Source organism: Haplochromis burtoni, unplaced genomic scaffold, assembly GCF_018398535.1.
Source record: "Haplochromis burtoni strain Fernald_Lab_line unplaced genomic scaffold, NCSU_Asbu1 Contig_58, whole genome shotgun sequence".
NCBI lineage: Eukaryota > Metazoa > Chordata > Actinopteri > Cichliformes > Cichlidae > Haplochromis > Haplochromis burtoni.
Window position 1 is genome coordinate 820,299 of NW_024582419.1, and position 26,290 is coordinate 846,588.

The following is a 26,290-nucleotide window of genomic DNA, read 5'->3' on the forward strand; positions in this document are numbered from 1 at the left end:
GTAGGTTGAAATCTTTGTGATGATTCTGTACCATAATGGGTGAGATCTAATAGTGTTCAGACATCACAAACTATACATAGTTTCTTTACCACGTACTGTGTGTTTCAAAAACAGGGTGTGTTTGCTGCTCTAATGCGGAGTTCTTATCTCAGCTTCTATCTGCAGTTACCATCCCCTGCAGGAGTTTGCCTACTTGATGCTTTTTGACGCAGGAGAAGTTGTAACAGAGTTGATGGGCAGCAACCATCTTTGCAGAATCATTTTCACACAAGCCCTGAAGAAAAGTTTGCCAAATTGTCAGAGCGCACAGAAGAAAACGGCAGCAACGAGCCCCGTCTATCGACTGACAGGCTGACAAGTGCCTATTAAGCCCAGTTGAACTGTTGAGGTAAAGTCGGATCCCCAAAAATAGTCATAGACAGGGCTATGAGAAGGGATGTAACAGCTGATGATTGAACGAAATAAACGTGCACACACACACACATACACCGATTCACTGAGAGGAGGTGAGATATCTCAAAAGGGCAGATTTGCCTACATTGTTTGTGTAATTAGGCATTGAGGTATTTTTCTATAGTGGCAGCAAACAGATGGAATCGGGCAGCTGCAGCCATCTATCAACCATACAAAAATAAATAAATAAATAAATAAAATACTTTTGTTTCTAACAGGATCTGCAAAGACTCACAGAGAACAAGTGTGGGCTGGTTTCCATGGTGAGCAAAGTTAATCAGCTATTTCTCATCTTGCTACTGATTGACACCAACTGAGCTCAGACTACACTCGACATGGAGGGTTGAAGCATTAACGGAAATAACCATCTATCTTTCCTTCTTTTTTATTTTTTGCTTTGACCTTACATGTGAACCTAAACCATTAAACACCTCCCATGTGAGTCAGAAATGAGATGATTACTATCTCGCCTTAATTTGCCATTCCAACATAAGACAGACGTCAGAACGAGCTTCAGTGTGTAATTGCCCTTGTCTAGCGCGCCAGACTGTTGGTACTTTGGGAAAAAAAGAGAGAGAGAGAGAGACACCAGGCCTCCTTCATTTAGCACACGATGAAACTCATTCTCAGAATATAGCGCGAGGTAATTGAGCGATGAATTACTTTTTGCATCAGCACCACTCAATGACACTGATTCTGATGTAGTAATATATTATCTCCCCCTATGTGGTAATTTGTCCCCAAAAAGACATCCGCTGGAAAATTCTCTGACTTTATCAGACTTGAAAACAACCAATCAAACTTTACGAAAAGCAACACTTTTTTTCCCCCTCTCAAATCATGTGAGGGAAGTATGCTGACGGTGTGCTTTTTCATTATGTAAAGTCACGTTTCTGAGTTTGACTTGAGAACGTCGTCTTTCCCTAAAGAGAAGAAATAAATGAGTTTCACATCAAGGAAAGCAATCAGCCCTGGTTAAACCTAGATCTCCAAAAATGTGATTATATCCGCCATATGTGAGTACACACCTCTGCCAAGGATTATAATGGTGGAAGTGGGGGGAAGAAAAAAAAAACACATTTGTCTGTGTGATAATTGAAGCTTGGCAGAGAACTATAGTGTGCAAAAGTCTTGAAGCAGCCTTCATTTCTTTATGTTTTTCAAAGAAAAATGAAAATACGTGCAGTGATTTATTCATTAGTACAGAAAGAAATACAGCACATAAGGAGTTTGTATTATTCTACCAGGGTTTAAAGTCAGAAGCAACACCTGCTTCTGATTCTTTTTCAGCATAGATGTGTTGTGATTTGCCAGTTGTTGATTAATAACTCTTTGGGAATCACTTTGTTTGTACAAAATTACTATTTTATGTCTGTCAGATTCTGTCATCTTTGGCATTTTTCATACATGCAGCTAAAGATATTCAGTGTGTTTTTCTGACAACCTGCTACTAACAAAGCACCTACAACTGTTTTTTTGTCTGGTATGTGTTGGTGTAGACCTGGCACTGGTTCATTCTTTGAGTTAGGAGCCTTGTTAACCGTAACAGGTCACTGTTACATAGCTTACCAAACAAAATCATTATACTGAAATACTGTGATATTGCTACCCCTCAGCCACCTATAGTATCAATTACAAAATCCTACATCATCTTGTTATTGCATACACAAGATGGTCAGAAAACTTACTTTTGCTTTCAGATCAAGGTCCCTGAGACACATCCAAAATTTTTAGGACATTCACCAATGGCATTAACTGAAAATCTTACTGTGTTCTCAGTGAAATTTACCTCTGACTTTGAGGTCTAGGTCACGGAGTTTTAATCCTGTCCAAGGCTTTTAGTAGATACACCTTTGGTATCAACTTGAAGCTCCTATTTCACCTCATTCTCGAGTTACCAAATTCACAAACTCAATGTCCACGCCGCCTACCCACACTGCTGAGGGGAAAAGGCATCATGTCCAAGATCTTCAAAAAGCCCAGAGAACTACTGCTCACAACCACTTTTTAAAATTTTAAAGTAACTCTGGCGCTTGGAAGTAAAACAAAGATATGAGGACCGGCTCGAGACTTTTGCACAGCACGGTAGCTGGAAGATTGACAGACCTAAAAGAACAAACAAAAAAGGAAACCTAACAACCCGACATTACATGATGAAAAAAAGAAAGAAATTCCAATGAGCAAGAAAAAAAGACGACCATCTTTATTTCAATCTTTCAAACCTGTAATAAAATGTGACAAACTCAATTCAAACCCTAACAGGAAGTTTGGCAGATAGTGGTAGGCAACTACAGACCAGAAGGCAAGGCGAGGGCATGGCTCCTTTAGCGCAGCTTCACAGTAAACCACAGATAATAACAATTTTCTTTTAAAAGAGAAAAGGTGTGCTTATATTGAGTCGAATGGGTTACTGAACTAGAACCAAATGGTGAAGTTACTGTTATTTCTGCTTTTTAAAGGAGCTCTGAGGCAGCTCTTTGGACAGAGCCGGGCGAGCGCGGCCCCAGCTTCGTCTTTATGCTATAAGCTGCCTACCTGTTGACGTAGACACATGTCAGCAGCATCAACCATGTCCTCTAACTCTTGGCAAAAAACAAGAAAAGAAAAGAACATTAAAGAAAATCTTATATTGAAGAAAATTGATCTTTATTGGAAAAGGTGGATGCCACGTAACTCGCCGTACCAGCTGAGAGTAAGAATCTATTTTACAGATATTCAAGTTGTGTTTTCAGATGCTTTGAGGTCTCTGCCTCATTGCACCCTAAATCCAGTAAGGTGCACTGTACTGTGGAATTTTCATGAAAATGTTATTACACTGGGTGTAGAGGATTTTGGGAACACTCTGTCTTTTTATGAAATAGATTGGTCTGGTGAATTAAGGAGGAATCCATTATCCCTACTTGATTTCAGCTATTACACACACTTTAGTCACAAGGAGAGGGTATACAGGATCTCTATGCCTTGAGACCAACAAAGAAAAAAAAAAAAGAACAACAACAACAACTCAGCAGCATAAAGACAATCCTAATGTTCTACATGCTCTGTGTACATCTCAGGGCATTGGGATGTAAACTTCAAATGTCAAATGAATTGAATATAGAAACCGGTGATGGGGGATAGCCTGAAATATGGAAACAGACAGAGCTTGTCTGTCTGAGGAATATGACTTGTTAAGATCCACAGGAGCTACTGATGCATGTTATGGCTTTTGCTAGACAGGTACAACCTGTCTATATAAGGATATTTTTTATTTGTTTTTACCCAGTTGGTCATGTTGGAAGGAAATGGGTTAAAAATGTCCATCTGCCGTGTGTCGGTATCACAGCGAGTGATCCCGATTATTGTCCCCAGTCTTTCTTAATGACAGCAGATGGCTGACAGAGAAATGCGGTGAAGTGCAGAACTGTCTGGGCACTTTGTAACCCTTTATAAGAAGAAATATTTTTAGGCAATAACACAGAATTAAAAACAAAAAACAAAAACTGCACATTTCAACGATGGCAGATTTTCCTTGTTGGGCACTTCTTTTTCATTCTACACGCGTCAATAACAATACACAAGCCTACACAATGGATTTTGGGCAAATTTAAAGGCAACATCAATCAGTTTCTACTACTGTAGGATAATATAGAAAATGAGAATTAAAATGAAAAATAGTTCGGTATGCGACAAAAAAAAAGTGGTTTCAAGACAATGACCTATGAAATCAGGGTGTCACACGTCACATGGAATTAACCACTGGTTGGTTGGTTGGAATCATAATAAATAAGATGGTATGTTTGGTTCGCAGCCATCCCTTCTTCATGTGAACAGTGTTTACACTCCATCATTAAAGAGGCTGTTTGCTTTCAACATAATTCAGTGGCTTCGCCAAGCAGCCGACCTTACACGCAGACAAAGAACTCAAAGATGGAAGAATAGTCTGTGCTAGAGGGGCTCTGAGGGGAAGTGAGATGAAAAACAAAGCACAACAGTAACACATTGATATGTCTTTGAGTTTCATGTCACTGCATTTGACTAGGCCTATGATCCTCTATCCAGCAGGTGCCCCTGTGTTAATCGGTTTTCTTCTCTTCAGGATCCTTCTCTCCAACGTCCTCATCCTCTTCTTCTGGGCTCTCCAGCGCCGCAGCACGTTGCCTCTCCTCCTCCTCCTCTTCCTCCTCCTCGTCAGTCAGGCCCTCTCTCTTCGGCGCATCTATGTCATCCGAACCGTCATCAGACTCAGCTGTGCAGATGCCATAGCACATCAGGCTAATTACGCCCAGCGGTAGGCCAAACAGGAAGCAGCCCAGCAGTGGAGAGCTGCGAAACACCGACTGATGAGGGAAAGAAGACAGCGAAAGATGAAAGGAAAATTAAGAACGCGAAGCACGAGGGGTGAGGGAGAGTATAGGGAGACAAATTTGTAAAAGACACTAATACAGTAACTTGAGGAAAACACTGAAATAATCCAGTGAGAAAATACAAAAGAGAAAAATATATAACCTTAGTTTTATCTTTCAGCAACCAAACACCACTTTAAACACCATTAACTGCAAATAAAAGATTGATGAATATCTATGAGGGAAGAAAGTTCACAAAATAACTTTTCGCAATAGTGGCATCCTCTTATGGTACCACACTCAAACTCTGTTAGCGCATTAGGATTACCCTTCTTCCACAAATGTTTGTAAAAGCAGACAGCATGGCCAAGAGCTCGATTTTATACCCCTGTGGCAACAGGTCTAAAAAACAAGTGGATTCAGTGATTTAGAGGTGTGGCCCAATACTTGTATCCATACAGCGTACCTTAACCTTGCATTGTTTCTAACAGCTAGGAGGGGGCAACTCTCTGGTTTCGAAAGGTCTCACAGAACAGAAGTCCACGAGGAAGTGATCACTGTTTGTTATTTGATTTAAAAATTTGAGTGAGAATTATTTCCAGATAGGTTTCTAATTACTCAATCGCTATTTCCAGTGTTGTTTAATATATTGTGAAGTTAATATGGAAAATTAAATTATGCTGAAGTGTCTTGAACGTGCACCAGATGGCGACAGCTGTGGTTGCAAATAGAGTCCTGGCCCTATAGAAGTCTATATATAAAAAAAAATCTGTCTTGATGTCTGTGAACACTTTCAGTCACCCATTTATGGTCATGCTGAATAAAAACTAATTTTTAGTGTGTAGATTTGGTTCAAATCTACACACTCATTGGCGAACGACTTGTCATTAATGGTCTCATCCATCACCGTGCTCTTGATCTATCTGTATGTCTGTCAGTCAAAACATTTATGTGCAAACAATAATATTATCCAAGAAATCTGATTTTTTCTTCCTTCACTAACTGATCATCGTTCACAGGATTAATTTTGTTTTCCTTTCTATGGGGAAAAAAAAATCTGAAATCCAGCTAGCTTCTCAGCAAGATCCACGCATGACACAGACAAGAAAATGGGGAGTAAAAATTAAAATGAATACATCTGTACACAGTAATCTGAGGTCATTCGCAGAAATAACCAGCTACACTACTAGCAAATGGTAATAAAAGGAAAGTAAAAGGGATGTCAAGTGAGTATGAGGACTGCTTAAGACAAAACATCTGCTAACAAGAGGTAAATGTCAGGCTAAATCAATATCCAGCAAAATGTCAATTCGTTCCGATTGTCTGTCTACCACGACTAACAGCTAGTAGGAGTGATGGTTAGTTTAGGAGCTCGGGGCAAAATATAATGAAACTGCCACATGTACTTTGACATGTGCACACATTATCGGAGCCTACAAGGGAGGAAATATGATAAATAAGACCCTAAAGCTCAGTTGTGGTCAAGAGGTCCCACGATGAGTCAGTGCTGCAGTTTCTTAAATTCACACACTGAGACTTGCTTACTTGTAACACAGCCTGTTCAGTCCAGTCCCATAAAAGCATCACATTGCTCTCAATAACCAGTGTTTGTAGTAGCAAAGAGCCTGCCTTTAGCTGCAGAAAGTTAAGCAAATTCAAATCAGATCTGCAGATCAAAACACTTTTTTTGCCAAGTTTGTAACTTATTCATGTATTCTATCATTTACACTACATGTTGTGTAAGTTTTTAAAAAGCTGGTCTTGAAACATTTCCATACACTACATGTATCGTCTGCTGTGCCGCTTGTTTTGTTTTACACCAAATGACCATATTGGAGAGCGTTGGCCTTCAATCGAACATCCTTCATGTTTCTTTTACTTTCTCATTTTACAAACTCAACTAAGATGAATAAAGAAAAATCAAACGTCAAACACGAGCACAGGCCCACCGTTACGCACTAGTCTTTCTGAAGATACTGCCTGCACACACACTGCCCTGCTTATTACGGGCTCACCTCCCACCTCCCTCGGCTTTAGTGCGTGCGAGCACATTAAAGCTGAAATTATGCTTCCATGAATATGAATGTAAATCTCTGCAGACCTGCACAGAGCATGATGCTATAGGTAACTACAGGTCACAAGCTGGCTAATCTCGCTTATGAGACGAAGATGAAACGGAAATGAGCAAAAAGCTGCTGGAGGAACGTGACGCAAACCTCTGTGGACGCTACATTTGTCGAGACTGTGCTTTCCATCCTAATTACAACCTTTTCATTTTAAATTAAACCAGCGTTAGTGACAAATTTGCACATTTATAACAACTACATTTATCCTTGAGGATCACTTAAGAGAAAAATCAAAGTAAACACGCAGAGCCAACAAGTTGCTCTCTGGTAATAATTAAGGCACCCCTCATTTCACATCCATGTTTTCCACTTTGATACAATTTATTTCTAATATTTCTTAAGCACTCCAGTGTAATTAAACCTGTTTTTTTTTTCTTTCAGGAACACGTGAAGCACAATTCAGATGATCTTAATGTAGCAAACTGCATCAGAGAGAATCCACCTAAAAGGGCACATTCGGTCCCAACTCCTGCCAGCCACTGAGCTGAGAAGAAGAGAAACACTCACGTTCCCTTCAGTCGTTGCCACAGGAAGAGGAATGGTAATTGCCGGTGCTCTGTGATGCTGGATGAGGGAAAGGATGGGCATGCTATGCTAACACAGCTGGCTATGACTCATTGGGCTTAATGCGCTTGCTTCTTCATGCTCCTGTCAGACATGAATTTAAATAGGCTCTCTAGGGGCAAGGTGATGGCTGTTGCCTATCTCCTCTATATTATATCATGTCACTGTAAGCAAAACTAGACTGGTGATACTTCCAGCTTGCTAAATTTAGGAAAGCACAAGTCTCACATTTCATTTCTCTTACAGATGTAAGTCAGACCCTTGACACAAGATTTTTACTTTTAAGCAGCAAATAGAAGAAGTCAAATAAAGATCCTGCATTGTTGCTTTTTTAGCTCAAAGAAATACAGCTTTTCTTTTGCTCTGAAACATTTACCCATTGCTCATCTGGCTTACTTTATCACTGATTTCATTTAATAACCCGAGAGTCAAGCCTGATCTGACGCACGAAGAATTAAACCTTCAATTAATATCTTGTTAAAAGGCTCTCGTTTGAGCTTTAAGTCAAACCCTTTACTTCAATCTAACATTAAAGCATGCGATTCTCATTTAGACATGCTCCACATGGCTTTAAGGACACTGTTATGGGCGGAGCAGAGTGTTAGTCGTGGTTAAAGTTCAACCATGCCTGCTGAGAGGTATTATTCACAGCTGTATTTACATTCCTATCACACCCTTGGTAAAATAAACACTAGTTCTCCCAAAAGAACCAACTACTTAGAGTAAAAGAAGGAGGAGAAGTTCAGCCGCCTGACCCTCTCCTCCCTCAACACTCCACCTCCATCTGCTCTGCTGTTTTTTCCCCCCCCTCTCCCTATGGACTGTTTACTGCCTGTACTGCATATTCTCAGTTGTACATCCAATCTTGTCCTCTAAATGTTGTTTATCCTCAAAGAGGAAAAGTGGAGTGCACAGGGGCATTTGTTTGACATTGTTGCAGAGCAGCTTGAACACAGAGCATTAACCCTAATTTAGCAAACGCAGTCAAGGTGAAGCACATTTTGAAACACAGCAAGAATATTATTCCATAACAGGGGCAATTTGATATTGTGCAGCACGATAATGCTGCGCTTTAATTGTAGAGGTGAAGCCTGGTATCCTTAAACAGGAGAGCGTCCTCTGAGTAGTATGTCGCATAGTAAAATTACCCTGAAGTAATATTAGCTTGAAAGCTAGATTGGATAATCATCTGCAATACTCTTATTTGACAAACAGTAAGTGTTGTATGTAATGTGAGAACCCACAGAACATTGTTCCAACTGTATACAAGCCATTAGTTAATAGTTACAATTAGCTGGTGAACACAGAAAAACACACATTTCCCCATGAAGGTGGTGGAGACCAAAACAGAACCAAAGCAGTGCAAATATTGAACTTTTGGCCACTGCATGCTAAGTCAACTTTAATACAAATCTATGATACCATCTGTCAAAACTGAGAAAATTTGTCAAAAGGTTGTTTAAATCTCAGAAATGTATTGTTATTTATTAAATAAACTGAATTACCATTTTTATACCCAAATTTCAGCCGGCATACTGAGTCCCTCTGAGAGGTCAGCATAATAATGAAGCATAACATTCAACCACTTAAATTCATTTTTAGGAATGCAACTATGCAACGAAATAATAACAACAACAACAACAACAACAACAACAACAACAATAATAATAATAATATAGTTTTGGAGCTTGATTCTTCATGAACGGAGCACAAAAAAGACATGATTGAATTTTAGTCATATTGTTTCTTCAGTCCTGAGGAACACTTGATGCAGACATCCTGCAGACTGAATTATTTTACGCTCTTTTGTACATATTTATTGCTTTTTGGTGGAAATCTTAGATGATGTTTTGTATTTCATTTCACTTTGAACTTGAGCTACATCCTGCTTAGGCAATATTCTCTGATTGAAATCTCACCAACTTACCATAATGGTGGACCTGGCATCAAAGGCAACACGTTTGATCCTCTGAATGATGCCGTCACCTCCATATGCCTGCAGGAAGACAGAGTTTAATGGACACAGATAAGCTACTACGTGTAGTCTATCCCAGTTCTATAGGACATGCGCAGGGTTTCATGCACTCTTCAGCTTGGCAACAACAATTTGATGCAGTTACCTGGAAGCATTCCCTAAACCACAAAACAATCAATAAATCAATAAAAACTTCGCAAACAGCAACACATACTATACACAGACTGAAATATCCAGGTTTCAGTTCTCCAGTCATGTGCTTAGTACATTTCAGACATTTTAAATAATGTTTAATTAACCGCTTCCTTGCACAAAATTATCTAATGTGCCTGACTCTAGTTTGCTCACAGTGCAGCAGTTCTGCTCCATCTGAGCTCATTTATTGGCAAAAAGCACCGGGGCAGCCAATGAGTGATTTGTCCTGATGCTAATTCATCAGGATGGCCAATTAGTGAGCTCCAACTAAGCAGGACTTCTGGAAATGAGCTGAAGGTGGGGTATGAGACAATCTTTGTGGATGCAGCTGCTGAACAGACTAAGCACAAATTGCATGAGAACTATGCAAGGTATCAGACATCCTTTTGCAAAAAGAACATATAAAGAAGTTGTAGCTTTTTCTTCTTAATTGAAACGAAGCAAAGGAATGAGGACTTAAATATGGCAGCAGTGAGTTTAAAAAAATAAAATAATTATTCCATGAAAACCAGGTGTAGCAATGTGACAGACTGCTAAGGTAACTCTGTTCTTGAAGCTGGTTCATGCTTCACAGGAGGCGAATTCCACAAAAAACACACCCAGTTTTCATGTTTTTTATACTTCCATTGAAAAAGCATTAAAGATTCACAAAACTTGATCATGCTTGGAGCAAAAAAGCTCCCTACACTCCACAAGAAAATCCTTGAAATCCACTTCTATTCTATGGTAACATTTTTTGTGGGGCAAAAACTTTATTTGGTGCATTTCTACATGAAGGACAAACGGGCCCTGAGACACCACATGGCTGATATTACGAGGCTGACGTGTAGAGGCTGAAACTGTCCGGGGCTTGGCTAAAACTGGACTGCAGAAACATGGTGGTTTCTGTTGCTGTGTATTTGGTGGGAGGGTGGTTTGTTTTGCCAGGCGAAAAATAGCCCAGACCATTCTCGGAAAAAGGAAAAAGACCTTTGGGTGTTTGGCTTATGGTTTCATACATCTGGTGACTTTAGCGTAGAGTAGAGAGAACGATGACATTTATTTTCCAGATTAGTGCGCACACTACAATACAAAGTCATGTAGTAATCTCAGTGTTTGGCTCAGAACATAGAATTATTGCAGATAATCTATTCAAAAGGGAATGCAATATGACATCTAAACATGCAAAAAGGAGATTGGAAAAATATCTCATCTGATAAAAAATATTTTTCTGAGGGGGGGGACTTAAAATGCAAGGCAACATGCTTGATTAATGAAGATTTGGTGTGATTACAACAGTACAACATAAGGTGAAGGGGAGCGAAGGCTACACCAGGCTGAATACATAAACAGAAAGCAGGAAAGGGAGGCAAGGGAGGGGAGAGGGAAGGATTTGGACCTGTGCAGAACCGTTCAGAACACTGCTGATGAATTGGACCAGCTGCTCCATGCTTTCGATCGGCTCACTGGGCAGGAAGTACTGCTCGTTGGATGTGTTGAGGATGATAACGGAGGGAACTGTCACCTCGCTGAGGAAAAAAACAGGAAACACGGCTTTTAATCTTCTTAACCCCCACACCTCAGACTGCCATTATCAAAGAGCATCATTAGATGGGAACAAATTGTAGTCTTAAAGAATAAATTGCAACACAGAGAATACAATAGTGAGATAAACAAACCCTTTGTACTCTGAGCAACCCAACTTTTCCCATGGGTTTTCTTTCAAACAGAGAATTTTTCTTTCCCAAGGAAAAAGGCGATGCAGTGTGGCCCATTTCAGAGTGGCATTTCTTCCATCTTTTATACAAAGAGTGTGCAACTCAGGGGTTTTATGGGTCTGTGCCGGTCACAGTTAAAGAGACCTTTACAAACTAAAACTGACAAGTGAAGCCCAGGGAGTCCAGAGGAAGGCAGCTCTGCATCCACACCGAGACACGTACAAAACATATACTAACTACTCCCGTGATCTTACAGGCTTTGTTTTAACAGAAAACACAGAAACAGTGACACGCTGTACGCTGCCAAGCCGGCTCATTTCGACAAATCAGCAGAGGAATTACAAAACTCAGTGAGATAGGGAATAAGGTCATACAAACAACCGATCCCTCTTCCACACGTCTCGCACAACACCAAAGCCTGGCTTAGATAAGGTATCCTTGTGCTTAGATACACACATGCACACAGGCGCACAAACAGTCCATCACGGCGCTGCCACCTTACATCCCCGCGGTGTTACTCAACCCAGCAACAAATTGCGCACACACGCACGCATATCCATCACTGTCCCAATCCACCACCCAGCTGAAATCAGGAGTGCAAACATATACGCCCGTGCGGTAGAGTCATCAGTGCCTCACTACTCTGTCCAGCTGAGTTCTGCAATCTCTCTCTCTCACACACACAACCACACACACATTATGAATGGGTATTTCCATCTGACATCCAGCCTACTCCAACAGATGGCACCCATTTAAAATAAATATGGATTAGCCTAGGTGCCTCAGTTAGTGGGACTACTGGGGGTTCGCCACCATAATTAAGGGTCATATATTCTACCATTTGCACACATTCTTCTTCTACTGCAAAAAATGGCTTCTATGCAATTAGGGCCAGTGGTTTTGTTGTTGTTTTTCTTTTATGTACCATCCTACAAGATCTGTACAAACTGCTAAAGGAATTAAAGTAATAGTGAGCTCATTTCTAGTCTAGCCAAAATTCACTATTCAAGTAATAACTCGGGATTTGGGGGAATTTGCATATTAGATAGAAAGTTAGACGATAAGATACCATTACATGTCTTTGGATTCACTATGGAGCTGGAGCTGAGAAACTATTGGTATTCATTAGAACTAACACAAGAAGCACAGACTACATGTAGGGATGGGTAGATGTGCTCGGTGCTCGGTCTTGCAGCAAGCTATCAAATACGGTGATTTCTCGGCTTTTAAAAAAACGCTATGCGTCGCCAGGTGTTTCATCAGATTCGAGGTGTTACCTCCTTTGCACAGTATCAGCTTAAAGCACTTGTTGCAGGCTGCTGAGTTTGCATCTTTTGCTGTGAAGTACAGCCAGACTTTTGGCCGCTTCGCCTTGGGTATTTTTAATTTGTAGCTCTGCTCTAAAACAGCATACGTACCTGGGCCCGCCTACTATTCTTGGAAAGGTAAAATGATTGGCTAGAATCCAAAGTGTATGACATCTCAGGAAAAAAAAGCACCGAAATAAAGCACTGAAATGTGCGCTGCTTTTCGGTCTGGTTACTACCGTTTATGTCAGAACCGGTGCCGATACCGGTACCCATCCCTAACTACATGAGAGTCCCATCTTGAAGACTTGAGCCAAGTTTTTTGTTCGTCAGTGTATTGGAGCCACCCTACAGGCAGTCTGCTAACAACCAAAGCAATCACAAGGAGGTTTTTGGTACCTCTTTACGACTGCCAGCAACTATTCGTCATTCCTCCTTTCTCTGGAGGCTGTTCAGTGCTGGGGGTGACTGACCAGTCTCGATGCCTGCCTGATTAAAGCTTTAGCAATCAATTAAACAATGACTTCTACCTCCAACCTCCAGCAACCACTAACCAACACAGTTGTCTAATACTGATTTATCAGAAGATGTTCTTTATATTCTGAACAGGGTTGTTGTTCATTAAAAATTCAACAAATGAATTTTAACAAACTAGTTATTAATTTACTGTGAAGACACCAAAGACTTCACAACTGTCTGCTCAGCTTTGGCATGTACTCGCCTACATGTGCTGCAGCTCAAGCTGCTCTGCTGGGCACAATGTGATTACACAATTTCTAAATTATGCAATTTTCGGCATGTTTTGTGCTTTCCCATTGACCCTTTGTGCACATTGGACAACATATATATTAATACATTTTTGAAATATTGACTTTAATGCACTAATGTTTGTTGGTGTTAAAAAATGAAAATAGAAGTGAACAAATTGTGCACAAATTATGTGCAGTTTACACATTTGAGGGCTTCATGTTATTTTATTTAGTTTTTTTTAAACAGGACTCATTAGCAACAGTTCATCAGTTCATTTTTCTCAAAGTTTCCTTTTGCGCTTTGTTACCAGAAGCATTTTCTGAGCATTAATTATTGTAAGAAGGCCTAATTACTAATCCCAGCTGTAAACTATGATAATCATTATCACAGTATGTCCAGAATATACATTTAGGATGTGTGCCAACATAAAATCTGGATAAATATCAATTTAAAGTTATCAGAAAATTATGTTTGCTGACATCAGGAGGTCGTTCATTTGGATGTCCAACTGGAGAAATGCCTTTCGTAATCATTCCCATTCCGATTACAAGTCCTCCCTCGATATTGCCAGTTTTCAGTCAGCTCACATCTTTTCACGTTTTTCACAGCCTACAATGCATCCCATATAAGGGGTTAGAGATAATCCTACATTTAAACAGAAACAAAGACGACCTCAGACTTTGAGTGGTTCTCATCTGGTATGTGTGTATTCCTGAGTGTGTTTGTGTGCCTCTGGTGAAAGCAGAAGCAGCCTTACGCCAGACAGACTGCTGCCAGAACACAGTAATCGCTGTGATGACAGAAAGAGGAATAAAAAGCCATCAGATTTATTTCCATGGCCCTCCTAAGGGAAAGGATTAGTGGACATTGACAGGCCAGGATTTTATTCCTCAAAGGAGGGCAATTAATCCTGCGCTACAGCAGCTAAATTCAGTCCCCTAAAACCCAGGAAAAATACATATTGTATGTGCTCATACAAAATTAGGAAGGCTAATCACCTCTTTTATCCTTAAATATAAACACCGCCTATTTTCAACTGTGCACCAGAAGCCTGCTGGTTCAATGTAGTTATATTTCAAGCCATAACTTCTACTGTACTCAGTGACACACTGACTAAATTACACAGGACTTGGGACACCATGTCTGCTATAATCTTGCTCATACAAACAATAACATGCTCAAATTAAAATAACATCCTGCCGCGGTCGTTTTACGCATGCAGATTCTCACACAAAATTATACAGACACACATAATTAGATGCTGTACGTTAGTAGACACAAAACAGACATGCCGACTGCGACGGCCATGCTGGTCGTAGTGGGGTTCTGCCTAATTAAAAGGAAGGGATGTCAGTTTCAAGGCCTCCCTAAGCATGACACCCTAACAGCCAGCCTCAGCTTGGGCACAAAGCTGCTGCAGCAAAGGGTCTAACTGCATCATTAGCGTTGCTCTTTGGCAAGCTATTAGAAAAATACATGACCGCTATAGATTTAATCCACGCACAGCCCGCTATCCCTAAACTCCTCACATATTCATCTCAATAGGCTGCCCTTTCACAACCAGATTTGCATGAGCTTGTGGATCTTTGTGCTTTTCCTGGGTGTATGCTGGATGTAGAGGGGGGAAAGGGGGGTTTAAAGTTTCCAAGAGCACTAAAAAAGAAATGACAGTCTGCGTAATTGACTTCTCCACAAGAGAGCATCTTTAATGGCAGAGGCTGGCATTACAAGTCAGTGCAGACCTGGATAAGTAGCTGACAGAAGGTAACATGAGGCTGAGAACGAGGAGGATGACACGAGAAGAGAGAGGGAGGCTGAATGTGAGACACTTACCCCATAATGAGGCTGTTAATGTAGTCATTTCCGTCCATGTGGCCAAACTGGAAGTCTCTGGAGATGCAAGAGAAATCAGTGGCATGAGAAAGCGAAACATTGCATCCAAAAAAAGCTGAGTGAAATGAACTCTTTTTCCTGTCTCGGTGGACTGCATGACACTAGCACAAACTGGGACACAAACTTCAACGCACAATAGTATACAGCTATGAAAACTTGGTGAATGAAATTACATGTTCTTGCTATTGGAAACTGGAGAACGCTTTAACAGAGGAGGGGGGGGAATATCCCCAAAGCTCCATTCTGTGCCATCTCCTGTTTCTCCTCATCTTTTCTAGCACAGAAAAGACTCAGGTGATTTATCTAAACGATAAGGTAGGAGGAGGAATTCAATTTGTATCTCATTGTGCTGCACAATGTCTGAGCAAAGTGTATTGTGGGCAGACTAGGAAAGGGGGTTGCACAAGTCCAGGAAAACTAGGAACTTTCTCTGAATGACTGATTGTGGAGGCCTCTAGATATATATTATATTCATTCTGAATCACAGCAACATCTAGGGCATTGGTCCCCTGGGTGCTAAACAATACTGCTTGTGCTTGACATGATTATGAAGAAACTGAACTGTATAATATAGCCACTGGATGCAATATAAAAATCAGTCTGGGTTACTGATAATCTTGCTGACAATAGTGGGCCTGACTGGGAATAAAGCTCATCAAAAAGTCAGCTTATAACTTCAATGCTATAAGACACAGATCAGGCACTGTTGGAAACGATCCAGATCTCAAAGACTGGCAAAACAACCACTGAGATACGAGACTGAGGCACAGAAAATATTAAATTAAATTCCATTCCAGTTTTACTTTGCTATTATTAGTACTTTTCAGATCTGATAAATTAAACATTTACAAGTCTCTTCACCATGTATGTATATCTTTCCACTGACTCTCCCAGCTGGAGGAATCATGGAGCACACTGGCCAAAATAGTGAGTAACCTACCGAGAACCTTGTATATGTGAAAGTAGAACAAACTGAAGGTAAGTGTGTCCAAACTGTTTGCGTTTTTATAAAATATTCCCTTTGTGGCAAGGTTTTCTAATAAACTTTTTTTTAAATCCTGGTTGTCTATATTGACTTTATCTGCAGTTCTCACTGAGTATTTTCAAAAGTCAGAGCACAACCAAAAAAAAAGAAATTCCAAGTAGGGTGGGCGTATTTTTTCACCTATCTAAACTCATTCTGACCATCATTATGCTTAGAGCCAAATCCCAGAGGGTGTTTTTATGCTAGGTAATGAGTAATCATAAAATAATCTTGTGGCCCCGTCATCTCATGGCACACAGTTCTTAGAAATGCTTTAAAAACAAAATGTTTCTGTGGGCTGAAATTAAAAGATGGGACAAGAAGTCAGGGTTAAAAAACAAAAAACAAACAACAGTGAATTCATTCTGGATCAGAAGCTCCACCCACCTTCAAAGCGTTCTGCTTGTTTGAGCAGCCAATCAGAAGACAGCTGGCTTTAAAGGAAAGGGGAAGGGAGCTCAAACAGCTTGTTGCAGAGAGTGGATGAACTGAGGTGCTGCACCAACACCCAGTGCAAGGTCAACAAGGATTATTTTCAACTGTTACCATGAAGCGTATGTGCAAGTTCAAGAAGGAAGATCTGTAATCACTCAGCCGCCTGCTTTCCCGGGTACTCGGCTGCTAGTCTATTCCTTTACATCACTTCCACTTTCTCACGCTGTCAAACTTAATGCTGACATCATCGAGGCTGTCCAATCATCTTCTTGCCTGCATTTTGCGTACTTTAAATCTCTGTGCTTTTATGTCTTTCTGCCTTTTGTACAACCCACCTCCTCCCCATCTCCCCCTTACCCTGCACCATCTTCATCTTCACCACCACCAGCTTCTAGACTTCAAGGGGTCCTTCACTCCTATCATAGTCTAATTGCCAAACAGTCTGACTGAATTCTGTATCTCAATAAAATCATGTTAATTTCTTCCAACTGATTCCTACTTATTGAACAGAATAGTTCGCCTAACAAGCAAAAGACCCCATTTCGATTGAGAAAAGAGACACAAATCCCTTGGAGGTTTTGTCAGGAAGGACATCCCGCATAAAAATGTGCCAAACCAAACATGCAGTGCTGCCCGCTGTGGCGACCCCTTAAGAATAAGGGAGCAGCTGAAAGAAGCCACACAAATCAACTCTAGTAGAATGAAATAATAAAAATACAGGCTGCAAATGAGCATAACAGGGTCACTTTTAATACATTCTTATTATGTGATTATACTAAATGTGTATGAGTAAATGTTTTCATCTGTCATTACATTCTCAGTTCAGATGAGGGTTTAAGAGGTAGGATGAACTGCTGTTTACTATGGTCTTTTTTGAAGACCTTTTTTTAAAAATTCATAATACTTGCATTAATTTAATTTTGCCTATTTACACCAACTATTCATAAGTACTAACCTGGATGTGTTTCTGCTCTCCTAGTGAATTAAAGATCAATGCTTACTTCCGTTTTAGTTTCTTCTGCAGCTAAATCCTGCTCTGCGCTTTCTTGTAAATAACTTGTGCTACGTCGCTGTGGTTTGTGACAGTCAAAAGTCAAAAGAGTGACACTTCAGAGTTGGTCATTTTCACATTATTTTTTAACGGCAGGGGTTCTTGAAATGTTGCAAAAGTTTCCTTTAAAAAAAAAAAAAAAAAAAGGAGCGCACAGAGTCGTTTTTGGATAAAAATCTCCAGTTGAGGCAGACTTTGTGACATTGCTTGTCATCTTGTCATGAGTGCGGTAAAATATAAAGACATACACAATGACTGGTGTAGAGTGACAACCCAGCCTACACGCCCATCAAAGTGACAAAAATCAAACTCCGCCACACAAACGTGGGCACGAGTCCTCCACTGCCCCACACCAACATTTCTGCAAATGCTACAAACTGAAGGTGAACTAATACTACATCAAACGGCATCAACTCATTCAAATGTCAGTCACCCCCTATGCTCTGTTGACTCTGTATGCTGGCTCCACCCACTAACAGGGGCAACACTCGGCAGCTTGTAATTACAAGTACCGTTTAGGTGTGTCTGAATGCCGCAGGCAGCTCTGATCTCAGTAGGGATCTCAGACTCTGAAGCCTTCAAAAACAGCGCTGAGTAGTGTGGCAGACAGTAGTATAACAGATGATAGGGATCTGTGTAATTCAATCAGTCTTAATGGGCATGCCTGCAGAGTGAGAAGCACTTTTATCATTACGGTTTGAGACACACCTCTTCATTCAAAAGCAGAAATGTATCTGATGAAGCAACGCAGTCAATGACAGGACACAGCGAGGAACTAAAGCACTGCATCATTATGCAAATGTATTGGACTTTTTTTTTTTTTATTAATCTTTTGTGGTAATCCACCTGGTGACTGACTCCCTGCTGACAGTGATCAGAAATGAGGGTCACATAAAGAACAGCAACCTTTGAGCTCATTTTACCTGAAGCCACTTCAGCAAAAACCCCCGTTTGCTTCCACCTGGGTGCTGTAGGGGAAGGATGACCTGCCAACTATAGCGCACTTGAGCAAAAGTAACAATAGTGGCAGTGTGAAATTATGCATTCAAGTGTTTTTTTATCCTTTCATTTGCCTTGTTACGCTGGCTCCTCTCCTGTAAAAGAACAGGTCGAGCAGCGCAGCGCGTAACATAAATACCCCATCTCCAGTTGTTATCGCACAATTGGAGCCAGAGAAAACAGAAAATTATGCATTAATACAAGCCGAGTTGTGTTTCTGAGTGACAGCTGAAAAGAACACCTATATTTGGAATCTGACATTTTGCATAATTACGTTCCTACTGAACCTCAACAAAAACAGACGTGCCCTGACAAAGGTATAACTTGCTTGTGAGTAGACAGGCAGCGTTCCCCAGTGAGCGCAACATCCTAGAATAAATGTATAAATTGGATCTCCGTCTTTGACCTCATCATTTACCCGTGCCTTACCTGTTAAAGTGTTCCCGGTATTCCTTTGCCACCCTCTGCATCAAGGTCTTTAATCTAAAAGCAAATTAGAAGACAGAGAAATACCACACGAGTTGGAGTCTAACCTTTTTTTAGCTGTTGGCTGCAATTTGTGGGCAGATGCAAACAATAATGGTCTTATCTGTATTTGAAAGCCATGCACTTAAGCTCAATTATTGTGGTGAGAGTGGGAGTAATTTATAAGAGTCATGCTTTTTAATTTCAGTGTTCTTTTGTACCTGCCACTCTCCTCTGTGGGGTCCTTCTCATCGATGATTGCAATTGCCACCAGTTTGCCTGAGGTGGAAGACAAGGATTACAAATCACAGTCAGACACACAAAAAGGACGGTGAAAAGACAATGGTGGGAGGGTAAGAGGTTCCGGAGGAGATCTATCACCTCTCAATAGGGGAAGAAGAAAGGAAGGGACACGGCGAGCACTTTGCTCATTCATCACTCAAACATTAAGCTAGCTTAGGCTTTCTGCTCGGCTGAATAGGAAACAAGTGGTCACTTTGTGGTGGGAGAGCTATTTCAGTGCCATTCAAAACCCAAACCCACAACAAATAGATCTGCTTAAAAAGCACAACAAAAAACTGTTACACAACTTTAAAGGTTTGTTACTCGGCCTGATATGCTTTGATGCTACACGTCCCTTGCTGCTTGGGTGAGAGTGCCAGCCTGCCCCCTGGTGGTCACTCATGTTGATTAGATGCCAAGAATGAGGCTATATAAAGAAAGTGTCAAGCTTTGCATCAGGAGAAGGAATAATATTTAACATGTATATTCAGTGAAATTATACTGTATATCTAAATAACTTTGATTGCGGATTTTCTGTAACTGCTGGTGAAAACAGAAAATCAGAGAGGAAAAAATGTTAATTTGTGGTTCAGTTGGTGTTTTTATTCTTCATGGGAATACAACCTGTGGAAATGTGTATAATTAACTCTGTGCTGTGTTTGAGCATGAGCACAGCAGCATCATTCATCTGTGTATTTCCAGGAAGATTAGATGGATTCTGCACAACTCAAGTTGGAAAAGGACAAATTAAGTTTTACAATAAAATTGCACTACCATGCAAGTATTATTTAGACATTTATGGAGTATTTTTAACAATGTAGCCAATTTAATAATAATTTACTATGGCAAATAAAGCCACTCAAGTGCAGCAGTGTTCAAAACCTCTTTGTTTTTCAATCCTCTACATGTGGCAATTTCACTAGTTACATATGCTGATAAGCATCATAGGCTTCTTATTTTCTATGAAGGTGACAACAAGGTGTAGTAAGTGCAATTATAAAAGTGAGTGCATTCAAGTGATTAATGAGGGATTTCTTCACATAAATATCAAGTCTGCAGATTTAAAAGGAAAACAGTTAATAAATTGACTTTTGGTTCAGAAGCCTTGCGGCTCTTTCCAGAGGATCAGATGTCAAACATCAGATTATCTGAAAGGGTCTGTGGGGTTAATTAAAGAGCTAAAAAGACTAATTCTATGTGAAAGGTGGGTTTTTCACAACCTGGCAACTTAAAAAAGCTGAGCTTGTGACCTACTCATAATTGATCCAGAATGCATTAAATAGATCTAATATTAATAAACTTATTAGTGAAAACTTACAACCGGCACACCCATCGAACATTATATTTACCGTGTTTGCACTGTGTCGTTATTTATTCAACCACTTTTTGAAACCACTGATGTTTCTCAGCCTGCTACCCTCTGGCATCAAAGCCCCTCGTTCTGTGAATTTAGTTGTAATTTTTGACCCACAGATGAAATGAAGAACCACTGGTGTTATTTTCTACAGCTTCGACATCCAATACTTCCAAGCTCTGTGATCATAGGGTTGTTATTATATCTTTTAAACAATCTCCAAGCAAAAAGATCAAAGCATAGAAAAGATATTTTTCATGGCTTACATGTAGACAGCATTTCTGAATCCCTTACTGCTCAAGTCTCAAGTCCTTTAAATTCCAAGATTTTGTAATAATAGCTTTAAAAAAAAGAATTCACATATTCTAAAATGTCGTATTACATTTCTATCAGGTTTCTATTCATGTTTGACCTGCAGAAGTTGTTTATTCACTAGTTCACTGCCTCAATCCAATAACGTGTGAAGCAAGTTGGATTCTAATGGGTTAAATTAGAAAATCTGCAAATTAACCGCGCTATGAAAGCGCTTGCTTACTATTTATCTTCTATCCCCAAAGAAAAACCTTCAATGTTTCTTTACACCGCAAAGAAATCCAAACTGCTGCCTTTTAATTTTAAAATCCATGTGTTGCATGTTTTTTTGCTTTCAGTATGCTACCAATATAGGTCTCATGTGCTCTAAATCTTAGCCCATAAATTACAGTTTCAAACTTTTCAATGGTTTGGTCACACTGGGGCTGTCGCGGGTACCAAGTTCTGTGTCAGTGTGACTTACGATGTGTTGGAGCAGGGATTTTACAGCATGAAATGTCACTCCTACAGCTCCGCTGAGCCCAAGAGCGTGAAATCTGATGCTTTGTTGAAAAGGCTTCAAAGACAAGGCTGGCAAATTCACAGATACACATCAAACTTAACAATGTAGCCTTTAATCAGTTACAGTGTTTATCCAATTAAGATGCTATGGAGACCGTGTTATATGCAGAACTGTTAAAACTAACTGGAAAGCCTGCTATATGGATGGGCCAGAAACTAAAACTGCACACAGTAACACATTTAAGCAACATTCAACTGTTGAGCATCACTGATCTCAGCAACATCAGCATAAAGGAGGAAAACACTGTATCTAATATTAGAAAGCACAGCTTTCTCTGCACAGACCATCAATTTACTGCCGTTTAAGAGGCAGTTTGTATTTCACTCTTGAGCTTAAATTTCCTTTTAGAGGAGAAGTGTATGTACATTTAAACAAGCAGAACATGGGCTATATCTGGAGGGAAGGGATACTCTTTGCTACCTTAGCCCTGGATATTTTTACTGGATTTTTTAAAAACAGCAGCTCTATGTTGTTTGATTCTTAAATATAAAGTTGTTAAGTGGAAGACATGTTTAGAGATTCTAAAATATTAAGGGGTTTTACAATGTAATAAAATGAGGCAGGCAGTCTGAGCAAAGCCATGTATAAAGTGCTGATGCAGTTCAAATGATATAAGCTGGTATTCAATCTGTAATCACTTTGGTTCCACAGTCATAAAGATTAAAAAGGACACACACATAAAAAAAACACATTAAAAGTCCCACATCTTAGGCTCACAATTAACAAAATACAGCCCTTTAAAAAACAGTCATTCTGCAGAAAATTGATCTGTATCTATTCTGATAATAAAGCAAAGACATAAAATGTCCCAGTGCTGGGTTTTTAAAAGTGATCATTGGCTGTATGTCTTGTTTTCCATGAAAGGAAACTGAATATTTTGAGGTTTTCGGTTCATTCTTCTATTTCTCAGTGAAATTTCAGCAATTAATCTACTAACCAAAAAAACAAATGAAACTAGACCCAGAAACTCACGATACCATACATTTTGAAGCAGGATATTACAGTACTGTGCAAAAGTCTTGAGGCACCTATCATTTTTGTAAACTTTGCTTCTAAGGAGCCAGACTTTCTCCAAATCAGGTTTAAAGTCCTCTCATGCAATAGTCCTTCAGGTTTTCTGATTATTATTGTTACGTCCCTCTGCAGCCTCTAATCTGCTCAGTGTGTTCAGCTGGTGCTAATTGGCCACACCTAATCAGGTGTGGATAAAAGCATAAGTGAGGCAAGCTTCCCAGGGAGCTCACAAGTCTTTGCCTTGGTGGCACCAGCCGTTTTAGCCAACCTGATAGGCCATTTTAAGATAAAACCTCTTTTCACCTACACTCTGGTATTCATCTCCTTTTTTATGTTGCGGCTTTTGAGCCGGGTCGTAACATAAGTGGGGGCTCGTCTGGGATATTTGGACATTTTAATGGAGACTGAATGTCAGTTTGTTTTGCTTTTAAGTGGGTGAGTGATGGTGTTCACTGTAATTGAGCAAACTCCCTTTTAGTAAGTGTGTTTCAGCTGGGTGGCTGTGCTGCCCTTCCAGCGAAGCACTTGTTTGTTGTTTTGCTTTGTTTTAATTTGTTGTGTTTGGTGGCTATCCTGGGTGGGGGTACGCTTCAGAGTTTGGTAGGAGACTATATCTCTGGTCTGCTGCCTGCTCTCGAGTACGCATTTAAAGTTGCCTCGAGCCTGGTACACCACTGAAGACTAGATAGGTAAAGTTAGGGTTTTGTTGTTTTTAGTGTTTTAGGCTGGGAGTTGCACATAGTAAATCAGTGGCACCAAACTTGGTAGGGGGTTTGAGACCATTCATGATTATGGTCTGTAGCTGAGGCAGGTAGGCTGTTTTTAAGTTGGCATTGTGTGTACACCATGTGTGTGCATATGTCAGTGTTGATGGATGCTAATGAGATCCTCACGAGGTGAGTGTTTTGTGCTGTGACCTTAGTGTTGTGGGGAATATGGCTATTTTGTTGGATCACTTTTGAGTGTTGTTGGCCAGGTGATGGCATTAACACTGTGGGGTGCTGAGCCACCCTTGATGTGATCATTGTGTGGCCATAGCTCTCCATTTAGTGGTTGGTCACTAGTGTGCTTGATTTACTGAACTTTGTGGATTAAAGTAACTTGTTGTGGTATGGGGCCACTGTATGTGACTGTTTGTGTGGTGGAGACAACAGATCACTTGTGATTATTTGTTGCTACTTTTGGTTTTGTGTTGTAGCAGATCAGGTAATCATTTTGGGTTTGACTGTTGTGCTCCTTTGTTGGTCGCATGTTACTTTTTGTGTGTTCAGTGTGGCAACTTCAAATCCTCATGCCCATCCATGCTTAGAGATGCCAACTATAATGTGAACACTGTGCTTCTGTTAGCTCTAACTCTTATTCCAGGTTTGTGGGTCAAGGAACTGAAGGCTTCAGAGGGGCTTTTAATAAATTTAGGGGTCCTAGAGGAACCCTTTTAAGGGAGGAGGTGTTACGTCCCTCTGCAGCCTCTAATCTGCTCAGTGTGTTCAGCTGGTGCTAATTGGCCACACCTAATCAGGTGTGGATAAAAGCATACCTGAGGCAAGCTTCCCAGGGAGCTCACTAGTCTTTGCCTTGGTGGCACCAGCCATTTTAGCCAACCTGATAGTCCATTTTAAGATAAAAACCTCTTTTCACCTACACGCTGGTATTCGTCTCCTTTTTTATGTTGCGGCTTTTGAGCCAGGTCGTAACAATTATTCAGAGGAATAATTTTGTTAAAGCTCAAAGCCCTAACATATAAATAATTCAGGCATAAAAAGGCCACCTAACTCAAGGGTCTACATATGACAGTTAACTTGGCAGGGAATTTTCATTATCTTCACAGGTTTCAACAGATCACTGCATCTATTTCTCATTTTCTTAGCAAAATCTAAAGAAATTAGGGGTGGCTCAAGCCTTTTGGACAGTATTCTATTATAAACCCTAACTAAAGTAAAAACAATGTGCAAAGGAAACTGAAATTCAGGAATAAATCCGTTATATATTGAAAAAGAGCATACGCCACCTGTTTCCCCCAGCTCATACAACGTAAAGCCATCAATCTGAAGGTATCCTTGGAAGCGCTCCTTGTTCACCCACAATGATAAGCTACTGTCCTCGTACTCTGCAACACAGACAGGTAAAATCTTTCAGAAACAGAAGCACACAGACTGCCTATAATAAAAAGGGAAAGCAGAAGAGTGTATTGATGGCTGGAATGTAAGAAGATCAGTGTTTGCCACCTGTATGCATTCTTGGGGAACAAAGAGCAAGACAGAAGCTGAGCAGTCACAGCCATAGGTCAGATAAACAATGACCAGAAACTGTTGTGACAGCCAGCTGCCTCTGGCTTAACAGTCAGGCAGGGTATTCAAGATCTGAAGCAGCACAATGATCTATGACTCAGAGCGAACAGATTGGCAATCGATGGAGATGTAAACAATCAAACGCAACAGATGGCCAAGTCATAAATCAAATAACAGTTTGTTTAGCCTTGACTGTTCACAGTCACATTTCCAGATTAATTACTATTTATCAAATAGATGGCTGTCAAGAACATTAAGAGAAAAATACTGTAATTTTCATTCACAATTGATGCCTTTTCCCCCAAAATGCTGGCTAACCTGACCTAATTTTCACAGCTAAGGAAAGAAAAACATCACATTTGGTTTGTAAATGATTCTGCAACCATACATTTATTTTTAACACATCTGGAGCAAATGTATAATTCAACAGATGCAACAAGAGAAGAAAAAAAAATCCTATCAAATGCACCATATAAATAAAAAAAAATAAAGACAGAAAAATAAAAAATTACTTCCTGAATGCGAGCCACATGTTGTTGCTCCTCTAACATCTGGAGGCAACACGCAAACAGGAAGCAGAGAATGTCCCTGGAGGGTATAAATAGGGTGTAACGAAGCTGCTTAAACAACACCGTTTTCTCCAGCTGAGAGGCTACAGGACGCTCATAATTGATGTCAAATGTAGCCGGGACCTTATTATGACACGTTAATAAGTTACCGTGACCTTTCGCTACCATCATAGTAATTACAAGAACACTGATGACTTTTAACATGATTCTCATCCTGCAGGGCTCCAAGTGAGCTGGAAGCATAATACTAAACATGACAAGCTAAAACCTGGAACACACTTTTAAACCCCCCCCCCCAAGGTCGTAGCTTACAGTAGTATTAGAAACTATTCCTCAGTGATTATACTGTGCAAAGGGAGCGGAGCCTTGCTGTTAAGACTGCTGAGTCAGTGGATAGGGCAGACATTCCAGAGAGTTCTTTCCACAGATGTTCTGGCTTTACAGACAGCATGCAGCTTCCCAACTTTACCCCAGAAGCAAAAGAAAGCTCGGAGGCCCCATACTGGGGTTGTACAGCCTGATCCACCTCTACACCGACTGAACCTGCTTCACCTTGAAACAAATTAGAGCTGCTTTCTTCCCGGGCGCCACCCTCACAATCTCCATACTGCCCTACAGGAGCCCTTCAGCCCAGAGTTCACACAGTGGGA

At 40.4% G+C, this 26,290-nt stretch overlaps 1 protein-coding gene across 1 annotated transcript in view; it reads right to left on the reverse strand.

The window, feature by feature from the left end:
• Positions 1 to 2,630: 2,630 nt before the first annotated feature.
• tmx3b (thioredoxin related transmembrane protein 3b) overlaps positions 2,631 to 26,290 on the reverse strand; it is a 36,256-nt gene continuing 12,596 nt past the window's right edge. The window contains exons 10-16 of the mRNA XM_005922580.3: positions 24,792 to 24,890; positions 19,481 to 19,538; positions 19,224 to 19,277; positions 15,226 to 15,282; positions 11,017 to 11,146; positions 9,396 to 9,464; positions 2,631 to 4,772 (exon numbers count right to left, since the gene is read on the reverse strand). Of these exons, the coding sequence (XP_005922642.1) occupies positions 4,509 to 4,772; positions 9,396 to 9,464; positions 11,017 to 11,146; positions 15,226 to 15,282; positions 19,224 to 19,277; positions 19,481 to 19,538; positions 24,792 to 24,890 (731 nt within the window). The 3' untranslated portion in view covers positions 2,631 to 4,508. The remainder of the gene's footprint in view (positions 4,773 to 9,395; positions 9,465 to 11,016; positions 11,147 to 15,225; positions 15,283 to 19,223; positions 19,278 to 19,480; positions 19,539 to 24,791; positions 24,891 to 26,290) is intronic.